This window comes from Rhynchophorus ferrugineus, unplaced genomic scaffold, assembly GCF_030347505.1.
Source record: "Rhynchophorus ferrugineus isolate W39M unplaced genomic scaffold, kcgeb_rfMv2 rfM9, whole genome shotgun sequence".
NCBI classification, from domain to species: Eukaryota; Metazoa; Arthropoda; class Insecta; order Coleoptera; family Curculionidae; genus Rhynchophorus; species Rhynchophorus ferrugineus.
Genome location: NW_027472588.1, coordinates 26667996 through 26686640, shown reverse-complemented (window position 1 = coordinate 26686640; position 18645 = coordinate 26667996). Strand labels below are relative to the sequence as shown.

The 18645-nt window shown below is 29.7% G+C and overlaps 5 protein-coding genes and 1 long non-coding RNA gene across 6 annotated transcripts; 3 read left to right on the top strand and 3 right to left on the bottom strand.

Annotated features, from left to right (window-relative positions):
• Window positions 1-67: 67 nt before the first annotated feature.
• LOC143202228 (PITH domain-containing protein GA19395) lies at window positions 68-1007 on the bottom strand. Its single transcript, XM_076413559.1, has 4 exons — window positions 743-1007; window positions 563-684; window positions 405-509; window positions 68-341 (listed from the first exon to the last, which is right to left on the bottom strand). Exons 1-4 carry the CDS (start codon window positions 923-925, stop codon window positions 131-133), a joined length of 621 nt encoding a protein of 206 aa, XP_076269674.1. The 5' UTR covers window positions 926-1007; the 3' UTR covers window positions 68-130.
• Window positions 1008-1908: 901 nt separating this feature from the next.
• Window positions 1909-2275, top strand: LOC143202232 (uncharacterized). The gene is made up of 3 exons (XR_013007103.1): window positions 1909-1930; window positions 1982-2100; window positions 2157-2275. It is a non-coding gene; the product is annotated as an uncharacterized LOC143202232 (long non-coding RNA).
• Window positions 2276-3145: 870 nt separating this feature from the next.
• Window positions 3146-9328, bottom strand: LOC143202230 (thialysine N-epsilon-acetyltransferase). Its single transcript, XM_076413560.1, has 2 exons — window positions 9135-9328; window positions 3146-3982 (listed from the first exon to the last, which is right to left on the bottom strand). The coding sequence occupies exons 1-2, from the start codon at window positions 9213-9215 to the stop codon at window positions 3509-3511; spliced, it is 555 nt and encodes a 184-aa protein (XP_076269675.1). The 5' UTR covers window positions 9216-9328; the 3' UTR covers window positions 3146-3508.
• Window positions 9329-9370: 42 nt separating this feature from the next.
• ScsbetaA (Succinyl-coenzyme A synthetase beta subunit, ADP-forming) lies at window positions 9371-11730 on the top strand. The gene is made up of 7 exons (XM_076413555.1): window positions 9371-9819; window positions 9899-10170; window positions 10226-10388; window positions 10445-10709; window positions 10765-10880; window positions 10942-11130; window positions 11192-11730. Exons 1-7 carry the CDS (start codon window positions 9757-9759, stop codon window positions 11474-11476), a joined length of 1353 nt encoding a protein of 450 aa, XP_076269670.1. The 5' UTR covers window positions 9371-9756; the 3' UTR covers window positions 11477-11730.
• A 1419-nt stretch (window positions 11731-13149) lies between these two features.
• Window positions 13150-14684, bottom strand: LOC143202226 (reticulocalbin-2). The gene is made up of 6 exons (XM_076413557.1): window positions 14386-14684; window positions 14145-14331; window positions 13945-14095; window positions 13686-13865; window positions 13493-13635; window positions 13150-13434 (listed from the first exon to the last, which is right to left on the bottom strand). Exons 1-6 carry the CDS (start codon window positions 14573-14575, stop codon window positions 13263-13265), a joined length of 1023 nt encoding a protein of 340 aa, XP_076269672.1. The 5' UTR covers window positions 14576-14684; the 3' UTR covers window positions 13150-13262.
• Window positions 14685-15042: 358 nt separating this feature from the next.
• Ntmt (N-terminal methyltransferase) lies at window positions 15043-16223 on the top strand. Its single transcript, XM_076413558.1, has 2 exons — window positions 15043-15641; window positions 15719-16223. The coding sequence occupies exons 1-2, from the start codon at window positions 15175-15177 to the stop codon at window positions 15939-15941; spliced, it is 690 nt and encodes a 229-aa protein (XP_076269673.1). The 5' UTR covers window positions 15043-15174; the 3' UTR covers window positions 15942-16223.
• Window positions 16224-18645: the final 2422 nt, after the last annotated feature.

The window sequence follows — 18645 nt, the reverse complement described above, 5'->3', positions numbered from 1 at the left end:
CTGTATTATTAGTTGCATATCATTGGAAATTAAAATCATCATTAAAAAAAATAAGGCACACCAAAAATATTTGACAACGTATGTTTATTATCAGTAATATTAAATAGTATTAGCAATCTTAAAAATTATATTAAGCAACTGGGTGATTTATGTTATCTTCTAAGGGATTTTTATGATCTGACATATTTGGTCTTAACTCATAATTGCAAATAGTAACACCATGTCTGTGTACTTCTGCATATTCACCTTTCAATCCAATATAGTATATTCTAGTGTGTTCTTCACCAAAGTTCTTAGGGAAGTGGATTGTTAAATGAGTGACATGATTGAATGTAACCACCCTAAAAAGTTATTTATATGTTATAAAAGTTATTTTATTTATTTAAAATTTTATTTTAACTAACTTTGTAACATATTCCAAAAGACCTTCTGTGTCCTTTTGCATTTCAAATTCTTGATCTGGAATTAATGCTACATCATCAAATGTCATTGATTCTCTATTTTTAAACCTGTAAAATGAAGTCATTTTTATTTAAGCCCATTAATGGAACATAAAACCTACAGCCTCATTTTTGATGGATGAGAATCTGAACTATCACCTATTACAATTATACCTTTCAGTTTTACAGAACCAGTGAATGGTATGTTAAATAATAATTCCTCGTCAGCGTCTGATTCTACAAACTACAAATATATAATTCCAAATTATTTAATAGTATTTTTATAATATATCTCTACTTACAGATTCCCTATTTAATCGATCCTCCCATGGCTTAAAAACTAATTTTCCAGAACCCTCAGTTGATTCATTTAAACACTCTAAGTCGTTAGTATTAATTTTGGTGTACAAACTATATTGAATACCTCTTTCTGGATCATCATGTTGATGATTCGGATCTCCACAACATTTGCCACGAGATGCCATATAATACTTTAAATTATAAGTAAATAACTTTTTTCAGAAAATTTCCTCAAATTAATGTTTAACAAAATTGAACTTAGCTTCATAGAGTAGGGATGTCGAAAAAATATCGATATATAGCTATTTTTCAAAAATATCGATATTTTTTCAAAAAAATAAAATATATTTCTTAAACATTATAAAAAACTTGGTACTTAATTGTAAGGGTTTAGTAAAAATATTAATATATATTGCTACAAAACATCGATATTTTTTTCTCCGTAATATAGATTTTTTTTAAGTATTGAAAACGATCTAACGATATTTTTTAAAATATCGAAATACCGTTATTAATGTTATTATTGTTAGTGGTTGCTATCCCTACTCTATGCTATGCTATATAAAAAATGCTAAGCTTCACGATTACAAACGTATGTTAGATTCACACAATTTTCTTCTTTAATTATATTTGTAACCTATTTTTAATAGCTTTGTTGACAGTTTATAGAGAATATAAACACCAAATAAATACATCATATAGACTTTATATTATATTTTGTGATAACGGAAACCATGCATTTGCAAAGAACAAGTTGTATTTTGTGTGGTGAACACATAATAAATATTCAATATAATTTAAAGACAACCCTTTCTGAGAAATCTAAGGTCGTCCTCATTAAATTTGTGGAAAAAATTTATAAAAATGTTTTTTTAATGCATTGTAATATATGCACGAACTGTTACAATTTGTTAAATGAAATAGATGTTATACAATCGAGGGAAAAAGAACTGTATGATAAGTTAAAATATTGTATATCAAAAGTAGATAATTCTTCACTTGAGAATAGTTCAGACAAGTGTATTAAAAGTCTAACTAAGGGGAAATTGGATAATATTATTGAGGGCGTGGATATAAAAAGGTTGCCAATAAAAATCAGGAAAATAACACAAAATGTTAATTCTGATGAGTTAATATTACAATCAAATATATCCAATAACTTTCAAGAAGATAAATTAGCCCTTGAAAAGGTAGATATAATGGTATATATTCATTCTTTATAAGTAATTTATTACATACAGGTACAATCTATTATACAAATGGATATAATTAAACATGAAGAAGAACTAAATAATAAAAACAAAGTTTCAAAAAGAATACTATGTGAAAAATGTGGACAGACATTTAAAACAAAATTGGGGTTTGAAAATCATATGAGACAACATGAACAACATGATAATTTAAATATGTTTATAGTAAGAAAGCCTTGTTGGAGTTGTACAATGTGTCAAAAAGTTTTTACACAAAAGATATCATTATCAAGGCATTTACTTATTCATAGTGGTAAGAATTTACGTTGTATTATTCAATAAAATTGCTTTTATTAAATTCATATGTTTCAAAATCTATTACAATATAAATAGGTGGTATGTAAATTAAATATCAGTTTAAATTCTTTAATACAGTAAGTTGCTCTTAAATTTGATTTTAATTGTTATGTCCTCCATAAGTTAATTGAACTGTTTGTGTTTAATTTATCTAATTTTAGATCAATTTTGGTTAATACTCAGTAATAATTGGTTTAATTTAATATCATCTATTTATGATATCATTTTTAGGCGAAAGTAGATATCAATGTGAACAATGTGGCAAGAAATTTATGCATCATAGTTCTTTCAACATACATAAAAAAATTCACTTGGGCCAGAGGAATTTTAAATGCTTACAGTGTGACAAGTTATTTTTAACTGGTTCTCATTTAAAACGTCACATTCGTGCTACACATACATTGGAAAAGGGTTACAGCTGCTCTATGTGTGAAAAAAAATTTGCAGAGAACTACAATCTTATGGCCCATATTAAGATTCATAAAGTGGAACATAATTTATTCACTGAAATTACTTGATCATTTGTTACCACTTAATCATTATTAAACAGTTTCTTTAGTAAACATTTTTTTGTTATGTATTTAACATTAGCAGTAATAATTTATTTTAAAACTGAATACATTGAATTCTTGAGTTGTTGTGATGCTTGTTATTTTCCTTGATTTGTGTTTTTTAAATCTGTTATGTAACAAAATGTATTTTAAATAATATAATTATTGGGTATTAACAATTACATTTTGTAAGTGTAATAAATCTTTGTTCATATATCATAATATAGTTTGAGCTTTTTCAAATAAAAAATTTATATCTTTAAAACAAATTCATTAATTGAAATAAGTTGAAAAAGAAAATCATAAATAATTTTATAAAACTTTATTAAAATTATTCATCTTTTCTATAACGAAAACGAATAAAGAAAGAAACATCGAATTTATATAAATTACCACACATCATATTATGTTCGTTTTAGCTGTCTGTGAATTTTGAAACAAAACAATAACAAGAATAAAAACATGCATGATAAAAATAGACGAAGATCACTTAAACAATTCTCGGAGGTATTCCATTAATGCATCGAATAAAAATTGTTTTTGGTTCCATTTTGTGCCCTTGTCGCGCTACAATACTGAAATATACACGAAGTACATGTCTGTTTTTTTGTGGTTATTTCGAATATTTTTGTAAAAAAAACGATTTATAACCGAACTGAGCCAAGTATGGTCAAGATTGCGGTGTCTGAGAATCACCGTGGTTGGGCGAGTTGGAATTAGAATGATGGAAAAGACGGTTGAGACAGTTTTCGTCCATGCGGAAGTGGTGCCATTTCTCGTGGATGGTCATATCTACTGCGCCTAATCGTTTGTAGAAGTCTCCAGCTGGATTCCAAGAGAGTACGTGAAAGTCCATTCGTTTGCTCGGTGTTTCGTGAGCTATTTTCGCTACTGCTAAGAATAGTTGAGTGCCGATGCCGTTTTTCCTGTATGCGGGCTGAACGTAGAGATCCTCGAGGAAAATTGATCTGCCTAGCCAGGTGGAATACGATGTATAGTATAGAGCGTATCCTATGATATATCCATCAGAAAGTTCGGCTACCAAGCAGGTATAGGCAGGATTATCACAGTCAAAGCCATCCTTCTCGAACGTTTCAGCATTCAATGTCATAGTGTGTTCCAATCTTTCAAATTCCGCAAGTGCCTAAAATACAAAATAATTAATTAGATAACGTGAAGCCAAGGAAATATGTTATACGGTAATTCGAATTATAATTAGTGATTAGTTATTGAAATTGATGAATGGGGGCATAGCAGGGATATTATATTATTTCGAATAATCATCAATATCAATTCATAGCCGACCAATAAATACTTTGATAGTGGTGTACTCCGAACATGTGTCCCAACCATTGTGATTTGCGTCTTTGAATTTGTTCTAGAATTATACACTAATTGTCGGCTTATTACTTCGACGGTATTTGCCACTTTCTTCTTCTGTATTACTGATCCATAGAGTATACTATATTACTCTATGTACTGATCCTAAATACTTCAACTCCTACACTTGCTCTAAATGAATCCCGCTCAGATTTACAATAGCAGGCGATCCGTCAATTGTCAATACTTTCGTCGATACTTACAGCGCGAACTATATCATGAAGAATGTTGGAAGAATCCAAATCTGTATCAGCGAATATAATGCTATCATCACTGAGTATGAGATCGATGAAAGAGTTTATAGCATCATCAAAGCCTTTTGAATAATAAGTAATATAACAAGTAGACATGTAGAAATTGTTATTGTATTGATTTGTAATTAACATATATATCGTCTAATATGAATACATTAATGGTGCTTAATTTATCCCATTTATTACATACCCAATCGGCAACAACCAATCCTAAAAAGACTCTTGAAATTGATGATATTTCACCTAGGTTATTAAAAGACCTGCCACGAAAAGCAAAAATCATGTTGAAATATATATTCAATGCCTCTATGAAACTGAACCATGTTCCAGAAAGTCTTAAGGTTGCTCGAATAATTATGCTTAAAAAACCGACAGAACAAGTTGGATCTTACAGACCTATTTCGCTGTTACTTGCGATATCAAAATTATTTGAGTGACTGCTGTTAAAACGTATTAAACGATTTATAGAAATACTAGATTTCCAGTTTGTTTCGAAAATACCACTCGTCAATTGACCAGGTGCACAGAGTAACAGCAGTTGCTGAAAAGGCATTCGAAGAAAAGAAATACTGCCCTGCAATATTCCTAGATGTCCCACAAGCTTTTGACCGGGTATGCCAATTGCAAACTTGCAGAGCAAATTGCTACCGCGGAATTACTCCCATGAAGGGGCATTCTCAACATTTAAACCTATTTCGGCTGGAGTTCCACAGGGTAGTGTTTTGGGACCACTCCTATATTTGCTCTATACTGCTATTATGCCAAAAACAAAGGAAATAGTACTTGGAACATTTGCCGACGACACAGTTATTATCGCAAGATATATCTCTGTTTAAGGCTGTAGAAAAAGTCCAAGTAGCGATCAGCAAGATCTACAAATCCACTAGAGAGTGGAAAATACAGCTATTAACTCCAAATCCGTCCATGTTAATTTTGCGTTGCGGCGAAATGAGGAAAATACAGCACTTGACGGATGCCTGATTCCTCAAGCAGAATCAGCCAAATACCTCGGAATATATCTCGATGGTAGGTTAAACTGGAAACATCATGTTAGACAAAAAGCAAAGCAGATTAGACTCAGAGTCAAGCAACTGTACTGATTAGTCGGAAGATACTCTCAACTTGACCTAAAATTAAAGATATTGGTTGGATTCTAATAAATTTGGACCTATTACACTAAGACATCAAACCAACTAGTAATCCAACGTACTCAAAACAAAGTTCTACGATTAATTACTAATGCTTATCGCTGCGTAGCCAACGAAGAGCTGCACGATGACCTCGAAATCAAATGGATACACGAAATAATCCAAGATTTCGCCTTAAAACATGATATAAGGTTGTTAAATCACAGCAACGTGCAAGCAATACAGTTACTGGACAACACGCACGAAATAGAAGATTGAAGCGAACCAATCCACACAAACTTGTTTAGTGTATAAGTGTATTCTTAACTTTAGCCTAAGTAGAATAGTTTTATTTTAATTTGGGAAACACATACTGACGTATTACAGATGGACCAGTAGAAACCATCCCAGAAAACATCCAGTCTTACCTAGCCCGGTTACTAGCATGACGGGATAGTTATTCTTGTCTGTTTTTACACTGTTGCCTAGAGACAAATATAATCACAACTATGACAATACTGGGACACCGCCCTGCCATGTTAACCACTGCGGCTATTAAGCCAGCGAATTTCAATTTTTAATGTAAGTCCAGCAATAATCTGTCAACCTGTGGATGGCAAAAGTACTATAAATTTGAAAAATACTTTGTTTATTTCGTATAATGCTGCAATAATTCCCAATTAAAGTTGTTAACCCTACGTACTAATGATACAGAATAAATCTCATATATTGTCTTATAAAAGAAATACCTTAAGCAAATCTTTATAAAATTTCTCTTGACAAGCACTTGAATTCAAGTGAAGTCGTTAACCTTTTCTGATAACAGTGTAATAAGTGAGAAATGTACGGCAGGCTACTTTATTAAATCATTAATTATATCAAAATATAACTTCAATTAGTAACTGATAATAACTTGAATATATTAATAGATTTTATTAATATATTTTTAACATTTTCTACAAATATATTACATATATAACAATAATCGACCCTGATTTTACTAATTTCATCTTTTATTTCGTTTATAAACGAATAATCCTTATTTATAAGTTCATAGTGTTAATTTAGTTGAAGGCAGTAAGTAAAATAATAGTTGTATTACCATGTAATATATCAGTAATATACGAAAATAAATGACTAGACGTAACGATAACAGTAATCTTATCTATATATTTCATGTCGATTGTTTCTACGAGTTCTTTAACCCTAAGAGATCACAGAAGCGATCGTATTCTTAACAATTGAATTGACAATTAAGCAAGTGGCAGTTAAATTTACTAACACGGCCAGTTCTGCTGATTGTGATAAAACAATTGTGCTAGAGGTTGTAAATAAGAGTATTCTTGCATCATATATTTGGTTACTAAGGTTACTAGATAATTAAGACTTTGTTATTTGTTTTCTGGATAAGATAACAGCTGTTGTTTAGACGTCAGTCCTCACGGGGGATCTTTGACTCAAGACTTATTGATAAGATTGTGACAGTGCAAAACATTTAAAATAACCCTAAGTCGTTTTATAGCTCTACTGAGATTAAACTAATTAAAAGTTAAATAAGAAAGTAATTTGAGGAAGTGGGCGCTTGAAATGTGTTTGTTCATAATGGAATAAGGCTTTACAGTATATTAAAATATCTCTAATAAATATTCTAGTAATGTATTAAATGTTAAACTATTTTTTTTGCTATGTTTATGGAAATAAAAACTATTTTGTAAAATAAATGTTGTTTTTGAAACCAAAACATTATTTATATTTATGTTTTGCATTATATTCATATATAATAGCCGCAAGCGTTGTTGTGTTTTTATGTTGGTTAAATCGAACTGATGGATTGCACGTATATATGTTGTCTAGTTTGTCGACTCTAGAACAGGAATTATATTCTGAAGATTGTCATTGATGGCAAACCCCATTATATCAATGACAAAACATATTCCAAACTTAGTTGCTTATAGTAATATATAATCAAATATGCTAATATTGTATTCAAAATAATAGTGAACTCACGTCATCACGATGTCGAATGTATTGCCTATCGCAATTTGTAAATTACTTTTACAAATCAGATATTTTCTGTTTCATTCTGTTCTAGTTAAAAGGAGATACAATGCTGTTTGATACATTCGAACATGTAACCAAATGAGCCTACCAAGTTCGCCGGGTTGTCAAAGGTCTACAAAATTACAGAATTAGTCTCAAAACATTAGTGATGATAATTACCGGTCATAAATTGACAAACATTGTTTTGGCGTTTTGCTTGTTTTGATAAATTTTAAATAGCTACTTCTTGTTACTATGAAAATGATAAAGCCATTAGATAGATTCAGAAACAGATTGATTCTCTAATCAGTTACTTTGAACAGAAACGAGATAATATATGCATTAGAAGTACTATAATGTTAAAATAAATTATATTTTATAAACTTATTTTTCTTCCATTATTTCATTTGGATTACAATTTTGTTACATAGCAAAGCCAAATTGTACAAAAACTCAAAATTAATGCGGCAATACAGTAACATTTTGACGTCATAAATTCAGACTATTACAGGTTACTGTCCACGTTTGGTTCTTAGAAGAACCTTTAATGTCTTGACGACGTTTCGGCAGGAGTTCCGCGTCTTCAGGTCTTGCTTCCTTGCCCTTTACTTATCATTATACGAGTTTAAATAGAAAACATTAAGATATTAAAAGTTCTTCTAAAAAGCAAATACTGATGGAAGCTCGGAAAACTACTGCAAAATAACACCCGCGGAAGTAACATATATACATGTTATTTTTTATGCCGTTATGTTTATGATGGTGAATGTATGTACCTATATGATAATCGCTACTTAAGATAAGAAATGATTTGAAAAAATTATGGAAGTACATTTTTTAATTAAAAAAGTGATATAATATCAGAGTGATAATTAATATCCAGCAGTAAAAACAACGATAAATGAGTTCATTAACATGAGGATTGTTTTTCTTAACATTTCTGCAAAAATATACTTGTATAAATTTACACCGAAAGTTATTCCACGCATTCTTGTAACACTGTGACGTAATTGACCTTATGTTATTTTCTTATAGAAAATATTTTTATTATTTCTAAATTGTCTTCTATAAAACGGTGACATATAAATATTTGCCTTTTGTTTATTCAGCGATTAGATACCGTGAATTATTTCATAATTAATATAAGTAAACATTTTTTTAATCTGCTTAACATGTTACATCTACCGTTTTGAGATTCAATTGTGTTTAAATGTTATGCGTGATTATGTCACCATTAATACACATTGTTGATTATTGTTTATCGACAAATGAAAATGTCAATGATATTCAGTAAATTGCGAACACAACAAATTTGGAAAAAATAATAAAATAATTACGAACCATGGAAATAATAGTTGTATTATTTTACTGTATGCAAATTGATGTTATATGCATTAAACATTTAATTATATTTAATTAGATTGAAATGTTTATTATGTAAGTTAGATTGATCGTTTTCTATATCTATTTTAAAAAATATTATTGGATACCATACCCGAACTAACTTATACACTTGTGCCATGTCTTCTCTCTTAGCTTTTCTTATTGTCACATTAATTTCACGGAGCTTTAACATACTGTCGCTAATAACTACACTTTACGCTAACCGTGTAACTTTTAAAAGTTGATAAGATTGAATGGCGAGCTGAGGCATTAATTTGAAAATTTGGAATGGAAGATCAATCACGTGATGGCGCATCACAATCCCATTGGCCGTATTGATAAGAAACTATACCATAATTTTTTTATATGTACATGGCATTAACCTTCAAAATAATTACTACAAGGTTGAATCAGTTAATGATTTTCTATATTTATTGTATATATACAATCTTATATATGTTTAATAATTTTTTTTGTTCTAGAGTGCTAATGGTAACACTGCATTCTATAACATATATTAATTTAAAATTTGAGTCCTAGATTTGAAACGCACTAGAAATTACATAAGTATATTGGCAACACTACTAATTTTTATCAGCCTTTTAATCACTGTTCATGTTTTGTATACGTCAACCTTTTTCTGTCACATCTGACAAGTAGAGTGGGTCAAGGGCTAATAGTATAATTGTTGAGACATTTCCGAATAAAGCTGAAGTTATAAAGGGCGAAGAACAATGGCTACAATCCTAAGGACTTTAGCTCTGGCAGAACATTCTGTTATTAAAAATGGAACAAAGGTATTTTATTGTGATATAACCACTTTTTAACCTTGACAACTACTTTTTCAAAGTTATTACATAAAAATGCTATTTTTAGATGTTAGGACCTACCACTAATGGCAGGTGGAATGTACAATCTCAGCAACAAAGGAACTTGAATGTTCACGAACATATCAGTTATTCATTGTTAAAAGAAGCTGGCATAACAGTGCCTAATTTTGGTGTTGCCAGAACTAAGGATGAGGCTAAAAAAATTGCTCAAGATTTGAACACAAAAGAACTTGTACTTAAAGCTCAGGTTCTAGCAGGTGGTCGTGGCAAAGGTCATTTTAAAAATGGTCTAAAAGGAGGTGTTCGGATGGTTTACTCGTAAGTTATTTTTACAGTACAATTATTTGGTTAATGATTTTTTAAAATCTCTTAGGCCAGAAGAAGCAGAGGAAATTTCTGGAAAAATGTTAGGTGAATATTTAGTGACTAAGCAAACTGGTGAAAAAGGAAGGATTTGTAATGCTGTTATGGTAGCACAAAGAAAATTTCCCAGAAAGGAATTCTATTTTGCAGTCATGATGGAGAGAGCTTTTTCTGTAAGTTGCTGTATTATTATTTTTATCAAAGTGTATGTATATAAGTTTTATTATAGGGACCAGTTATAATTGCATCATCTCAAGGTGGAGTCAACATTGAAGAAGTAGCTGCAGATAATCCTGATGCTATAATCTATGAGCCAGTTGATATTATGAAAGGTTTATCCAAAGAACAGGCTGAGAAAGTGGCTGTGAAAGTTGGTTTAGAGTCTCAAAAGGAAAAAACAGCTGAAATGTTACTTAGGATGTATGATTTGTTTGTAAAAAAAGATGCCCTTCTTATTGAGATTAACCCTTATGCAGAAGATGCTGGAGAAACATGTATGAAACTATTACATTTTATTAATTATGGGGTGGTTATTGTAATATCTTATAGATTTTTCACTTGATGCTAAATTTCGATTTGATGATAATGCTGCCTTTAGACAAAAAGAATTATTTGCTTTAAGAGATTGGACACAGGAAGATGAAAAAGAAGTTGCTGCTGCTAAGGTAATAATCCCTTGGTTACATAATTTAGACACAATTATATTTATTTTACATTTTTCATTAGTTTGACTTAAACTACATTGCTCTTGACGGAAATATTGGTTGTATGGTTAATGGTGCTGGTCTTGCAATGGCAACTATGGATATTATTTCATTGCATGGAGGTTCACCAGCTAACTTTTTGGATGTTGGTGGTGGTGCCACTGCAGCAGCTGTTAAGGAAGCCTTTAAAATTATTACAGCTGATCCAAAGGTGTTATATTACAGTGACTATAAAAGGAGTAGATAGATAGGATTAATAATGTTTATTTAAGGTTCATGCTATTCTTGTTAATATCTTTGGGGGAATCATGAGGTGTGATGTAATTGCTGAAGGTATTATAGCTGCTGCTAAAGAATTGAGTTTGAAGATGCCTATTGTATGCAGACTGCAAGGTACAAATGTAGATGATGCCAAAGTCTTGATTGCCAGTTCTGGATTAAAAATTTTGCCAGTCGATAATCTTGATGAGGCAGCACGTTTGGCTGTGAAATTGTCAAATATCGTTAGCTTGGCTAGAGATGCCAAACTTGACATTAACTTCGAAATTCCACTGTAACTGAACATAACTTATTCTAACCATATTTCTTATAATAAATGTAATGAATATTTACGATACCAATCTATAAAAATACAGTATTTTCCAAATAGGTAAAATGTCAGTGAGTAGAAATTTATTATATTCTACTTAATGTATGCTTTATTTAAAATGTCACAATTTTTTTTACACAAAATTTACTTTTTTCTTTGGTCTTCTCTATGTGTTATATGTTATTAAATTTTATTTATTAAATAAAAATTATTATTTTTAAATAGTTGTTATTTTAACATTGTCATGGTATGTTCTATGAGCCGGTTCAGCAGTTCTTCTTTTGTCGTTGTTAATATTTTAAAAGTTGGTGGACCAGTGGTTGTGTTCTTGAGATAATTTAAATTGTTTTTTTAATTTCACGGTCACAGAGATTAAGTTACAAGTGAACAAAGCATTTGAGTAACAGATGTTAAGGTAACAGAAATGTAAATATCTGAAAAGATTGTTAAATTAACATCTAAAAATATGTCTGCCAGCCCAATATACCCTTGGATACTAATCACGAAGTGGGTAGAACGTTGGATGCAGATCTTCAAACAGCTTTACAATTATGCCCCAACACCAGAATTTAGCAACCGATACTTGATATGCCAGAAACTCCATTATTTGACGATGAACAATGGACGTGTTATGAGTAGCAATAAGATCATTAAAATGCTGTAGAAAAGATCACTAGAGTCGACTAAGTGATAGAAATGATCAGAGCTAGTGGGGTAACGTTATTTCAAAGGCTTTACGTTCTGCTTATGAAAATATTGTTCCAATATTAAAAAATATAGATAACAAACATCGTGAGAATAATTGTGAAATAAGTCTATTATCAATTGTCGGAAAATTACTTATTTGTTTGAGGCCCATACAAATACACTTCAAAAAGCAATCGCGGGTTTATATCGGTCGTCACTTTCAGCAGCTTTGAAAACTGAATAGGTTCCCTTAAGATACGTTAAACTTTTCTGCCATCATTTCCTACGTGTGAGTGTGAAATTATTTGTCAAATTCATTTGTCACACTTCAAAAAGCAATCGCGGTTGTATATACAACGGTTTATATCGGTCGTCACTTTCAGCAGCTTTGAAAGCTGTATAGGTTCCCTTAAGATATGTTAAACTTTTCTGACATCATTACCTACGTGTGAGTGCGAAATAAATTGTCAAATTCATTTATCACACTTCAAAAAGCAATCGCGGTTGTATATACAACGGTTTATATCGGTCGTCACTTTCAGCAGCTTTGAAAGCTGAATAGGTTCCCTTAAGATATGTTAAACTTTTCTGCCATCATTACCTACGTGCGAGTGCGAAATAAATTGTCAAATTCATTTGGGATCCGAGTCGATGTTGTCTCTTCATTGCTTTTCATCATAGTAGTGGTTGCAATTATGTGAAAAATATTTTAAAATGGCGATCAATATGATGCTACAAATTTGACCCATTTGATGTACTTTGATGATTGTGATATATTCGCTGATATAGATGTCGACGCTTTGACCACTCTTTAGGATACAGTTTACACTACAGAGCATTGCCACAAATATTGTCACTTGTGAAGAAGTCTTGTCGCACCAACAGCATATTGGTTGGAAACACACCTGAGTGTGTATTACTGTTTTACATAGTTTAAAAGAAAAGCTACAGAGCTAGTAGTTTAACTAATTACTATATTTGGTAACAAAACATGTATAACATACAATGAATGGCACAGTGACACTTATTTTTATAAATAAATAAATAAATAATCATTTCCATTAAAATTATAATTCATCAGTAAATTGATGTATGTTATGAAGATGGTCCCCATAGTCAGTTGCTTCGCTTCCAACAAAGGTTTCATGATGGTCCAAGATTTCTTGAAAACTCAGTAAATCATCATGATCATCATCACTATGAGCAAATAAATGAATAACCTCTTCATCGGCAATCTCACTAAATAAACAATCATTTTTAATTTAGACATTTAATTTTAAAATTTAGAATAACTTACTCATCACTAGGTATCATCCATGATAATATCTCATTACCAGTTAATTTACCATCCTTATCCTTGTCATATTCTTCATCAAACTTGACTTTTTCAGCATGTAAAGCTTCTTTATCTAAGTCACTGCCTCTATCTCCAACAAATTCCTAAATTGTTAGAGAATAATATTTTCTTTTTCAAATATAAACAATTTTACCTGGAAATTTATAGAACCATCATTATCATTATCTCTATTTCTTAATGTTTGTTGGAGTATAATAGGAATCATGTCTGGATGTTCCTCAGGATTAGAAAATGCAATCCATTCTTGTGAGTCCAATACTCCATCTTTGTTTTTATCTGCTGCTTTCCACATTTCCTTATCATCAGATATCAACTGCAAGTTATATTAAATTATAAATAATATATAATTATATTAAAATATAAGTTACAAATAACAAATTACAGTTTCTTACATGAATATTTTCTTCATGAAATTTAAGAGTATTATCTTCAGCACTTTCTGTTCCATAAGTATCTGCTATATATTCAGCCCATGACACTTTACCATCATTATCTTCATCAGCATCTTCCAATTTTTCATTTGCTTCTTCCTCTGAAAGTGTTCTAAATATTTTGTTTAAGCATAAGTAGGATATAGTTACATCATATTTACTTAAATGAACGAATAATCCAAGCTTTAAGTTCCTTTCTATCTATATAACCATCCTTAGAAATATCCATTTTGGTTAGTAAAATAGATAATCTTCTTTTGGCTTCTTCAGGTGGTAGGTGATCATATTCTTCTGCTTCTTTATAGCTTCCTAATATAGCTTCATGATCAAAATCACTTCGGTGTATACCTACAATAAATGGTCTATATAAGTAAATACTTTTAAAAATGGATATCAAGTTACCAGTGTCATCATAATGATCATGGTCTCTTGGTGCATATGCGCCATCAATCTCCCTTTCCTTATGGGCATTGTGATCATGATTGTGTCCAGTATGAACTACTCCACTAAGACACAAAAGGGAACAATGCAATAATATTATATGAAATAGAATACATTTTGTGCTGCTATTTTTCATAGTGTTTGTATACATATATACATGTGTTCAATTAATATTAAAAAATAACTAAATTGTTTGTTTACAAGTAACAATTGACGGTTGACAGAAAGGCCTTACGTAGGAGCTATGATAGAATATTGAATATTTATAGGAGAGATCATCTTAAGGTTCTCGAAGCCACACTCTGTGGTCGAAACCTAAATCGTAAAAATAAATAATGTGGTAAATTTTTTTCTAATTTAGAGAAATTTATTTATTATATATGTTTATAGGCTAGGGTTTTTATAACTTATTATATATATATTTTTTAATAATATATGGTAATACCTATCTATAAACTCGTTAATAAAATTATTTTCTTAATTTTGTAAATATGTTTTACTTGAGTTCAGTAACCTTTCTATATTTGGAAATTATTATACCATCAATTTTATTTGTATACGTAATCTAATATATGATAAAACGGAAATATCATATAGGCTTACATCTTACGTCACAGATGACATAAATGTTGCTTGGGTTAATTCATAGGTTAATTTTAGATAGGTTATGTATTTAGAGTATTACCATTTTTAAAGTTCAAAAATTTGATATACGAATTTGTTAACGGGTAGTTTCAATTATTTTTATCAATGGAGACTGAAATATCTTTTCCGTATGGGGACAATTTCTATAATAACGCAGCAAATTATTGGTCTGAGATACCTCCTACAGTGGATGGCATGCTTGGAGGATTTGGATACATATCAGATACAGATATTCGTAGTTCAAGAATGCTTTTAAAACAAATATTTCAGTCTAAAAATCCACCTGGAAGAGAATATGCTTTAGATTGTGGTGCAGGTATTGGTAGAATAACAAAATTCCTATTAGCCAACATTTTTAAGAAAGTAGATTTGGTGGAGCAAAATCCTGAATTTTTACAAACTGCCAAGACATATTTGGGATCAAATATAATGGATAAAAAAATAGGACAAATGATTCCTATAGGACTACAGAACTTTGAGCCAGAGCCTAACAAATATAATTTAGTATGGATACAATGGGTTTTGGGACATTTAACAGATGACCATTTAGTAAGGTTTTTTAACATTTGTCAGTAAGTATATAGGTATAATATTATAATATCTATATATATGTTATTATTATGTGACGTGAAAAAATTGTGTTTTTTAGAAAGAGTTTAAAACAAAATGGTATCATAATAGTTAAAGAAAATGTCACATCTTTGAATATAGTTGAAGTTGATGAAAAAGATTCTTCAGTAACAAGACCTATATCATATTTTAAACAGTTATTTGAAAAGTCAAATCTTGATTGCCTTAGGGTGGTGAAACAGATAAACTTACCTCCAGGTTTGTATCCTGTTTACATGTTTGTTTTGAGACCAAAAAAATAAAAGGCGAAGCTAGTCAAGAAGAAAGTCAAAATAATCAAGAAGACTCTGATATATGTAAAGAAAACTTGAAAAATTAAACTAGCAAAAATTGTAAATATAATTTATTTTGTTTATTAATCTATTTATTTTAATGTTGAATGTTTGTGATCTTATAATAAAGCAATTTGTAACAATTATTAGGAATGTAAGTCATAATTTAAACAATTAAATATATTTTAATTTTTAGTGTATTTGTCTTGTATTTTCAGTTTTAAGTGTTGTTAATAAATTATTTGTTGATAATATAGATCTTTTATTAATTTTTAAATGATTGATTGATTTATGTACCACTTTTATAGAGATATCATTTTCATTATATCTAGTAGTATTTAAATGCAGAAAAGTTATTTATTAATTTTTTAGTAATTATATGTCTATTTTTTTGTGGTTATTTTTTATGATCAAATTGGATATTCGGCATTATGTAAAAAAGATCTTATATTACTAAATACAATTATTTTAAAACCAATTTTGTTAACGGGTTGTTTGATTTTGCAAGCGGAAACGCAAACTGATTTTACATCGAACTTCAGTGACCCATACAGTAAACAACACGATGTCCATCTGCGTCTTTTTAACTATTCTACTGATGGTTTATCGATTTACGTTTTGAATTTATGGAGGTATTTTAACAACATTAAACAACCTACCAAGCTGACTTGTATTCTACGTAATTATACTTTGAGTAAATATAAAAATATTGATATAAATATATTATTATATTACATCAATTATTTAATAACATTTATTTATCTATCTATTTATTTATGTATCTTTTATATAAAAATATTTTAGTTACTACGGCGATATAATGAATTTTCTTTATATCAACAGCAATTTTGCTTCATTATAATTTGTGTTAAACCTCTAAATTATTCTTCAAAATTGTTAACATATCACATTTTTATAACAGAGAGTATGTTGAGTTGCATAAACTAAGAGTAATATAGGAAATATGTTTTTGTTGTTGGTTTTAAGTAGTACTGCTCGTATAATTCCATATTATTTTCATTCAAATTTGTTAATCTGATACATACTTTATCGAGAATTAATAACACAGAAAATAAATCAAATTTTGGTTCGTTAACCAGAATAAGTATTTTGCCATCTGCCAAATGTCGATAGTTGTTCATTCTTATTTGGCGCACAGGTTATTTATTGCATGCAGCAGGTTTTAAATTACCAGCTGTAAATATGTTGACGTAAACCTAGATTGGGAAGAGCGCATTAAAGAAATTTATTGCGGAACTTATTTCGGGGCGAGATTAATGCGGGAATAATGAAAAAGGCAAAAAAAACGTTATTAATAAAATATCAGCTGTGGCACGTGGCATGTATGTTTTGTTGTCTTTGGTCCACTTCTTTTTGTTAAATCGAGCTCTTAGAGGCATATGATGGAAATGTAGCTGTCAATTTGCTATTAAATTTTTAAAATGTTTAGTAAATATTAGTCTATAACATGGCCGGCATCCTACAATAAATTACATGTATTCAGTCAAATATATTATAATTAAATATATTAATTAAAAAAACACTGTTCATATGTCTTTATCTCTTTCAAGACATTTTTGACTTTAATCAATAAAATAATGATTTAAAACTCTCGATAATCTCTATGCTTTACGTTTTCTAATACCTTTAAATAGTACAGTTGGAATGATGACAGTAACGAAGAATCATTGATAGATTTATAAGATAAAATGATTTAAAACATTTGTATTTTTTGGATCTAATAAAGTTTGATTATATTCATAACTTATACCTTATTGTTATAAGCTAATTAAGGTAAATAAGGTAATTAAAAAATTGGCAATAAAACATATTGAGACAATAGACAGAATATTGGTGACAGACGTCAGAACATGTATAGAAATTTTTTTAAAAATTTTATTTTCGTTGAAATGACCACTCTAATGCCTAGTTATTGTTAACAAATTTTTATTAACTTGCTATTAATTAAGTATTTGAAGTACAGTGTCTTCTATTTATTTTACAGGTATTCTCTCAAATGTGCTGATTGCGCATCGATTCTTCATTTTTCTATCAAGTTCATGTTACGAATTATTCGTAATTCGAGTATGATACGAAATTAATAATCACTTCGGTAACGACATCAAAAATATCAGCTAAGTCAGTCAAATATCATATAAGGCGATAGTACAAAAAGTAAAGTGAATTATCGATCTAGGAAGTGTTCTGCACCCGGATTCACAGATAATAAAAAAATGTAGAATCGTTTTCGTACTTGGATGTCACTAAACAATGGTTGATAATGTTAAAAATCCCAAACCGATTAAATTAAGTATCAAAGAAATTTATGATATATATATATATATATATATATATATATATATATGTATATATATATATATATATATATATATATATATATATATATAAATATATACATATATATATGTGAACAACTCGACATTTGCCAGATGGCAAAATACTTATTCTGGTTAACGAACCAAAATTTGATTTATTTTCTGTGTTATTAATTCTCGATAAAGTATGTATCAGATTAACAAATTTGAATGAAAATAATATGGAATTATACGAGCAGAACTACTTAAAACCAACAACAAAAACATATTTCGTATATTACTCTTAGTTTATGCAACTCAACATACTCTCTGTTATAAAAATGTGATATGTTAATTTA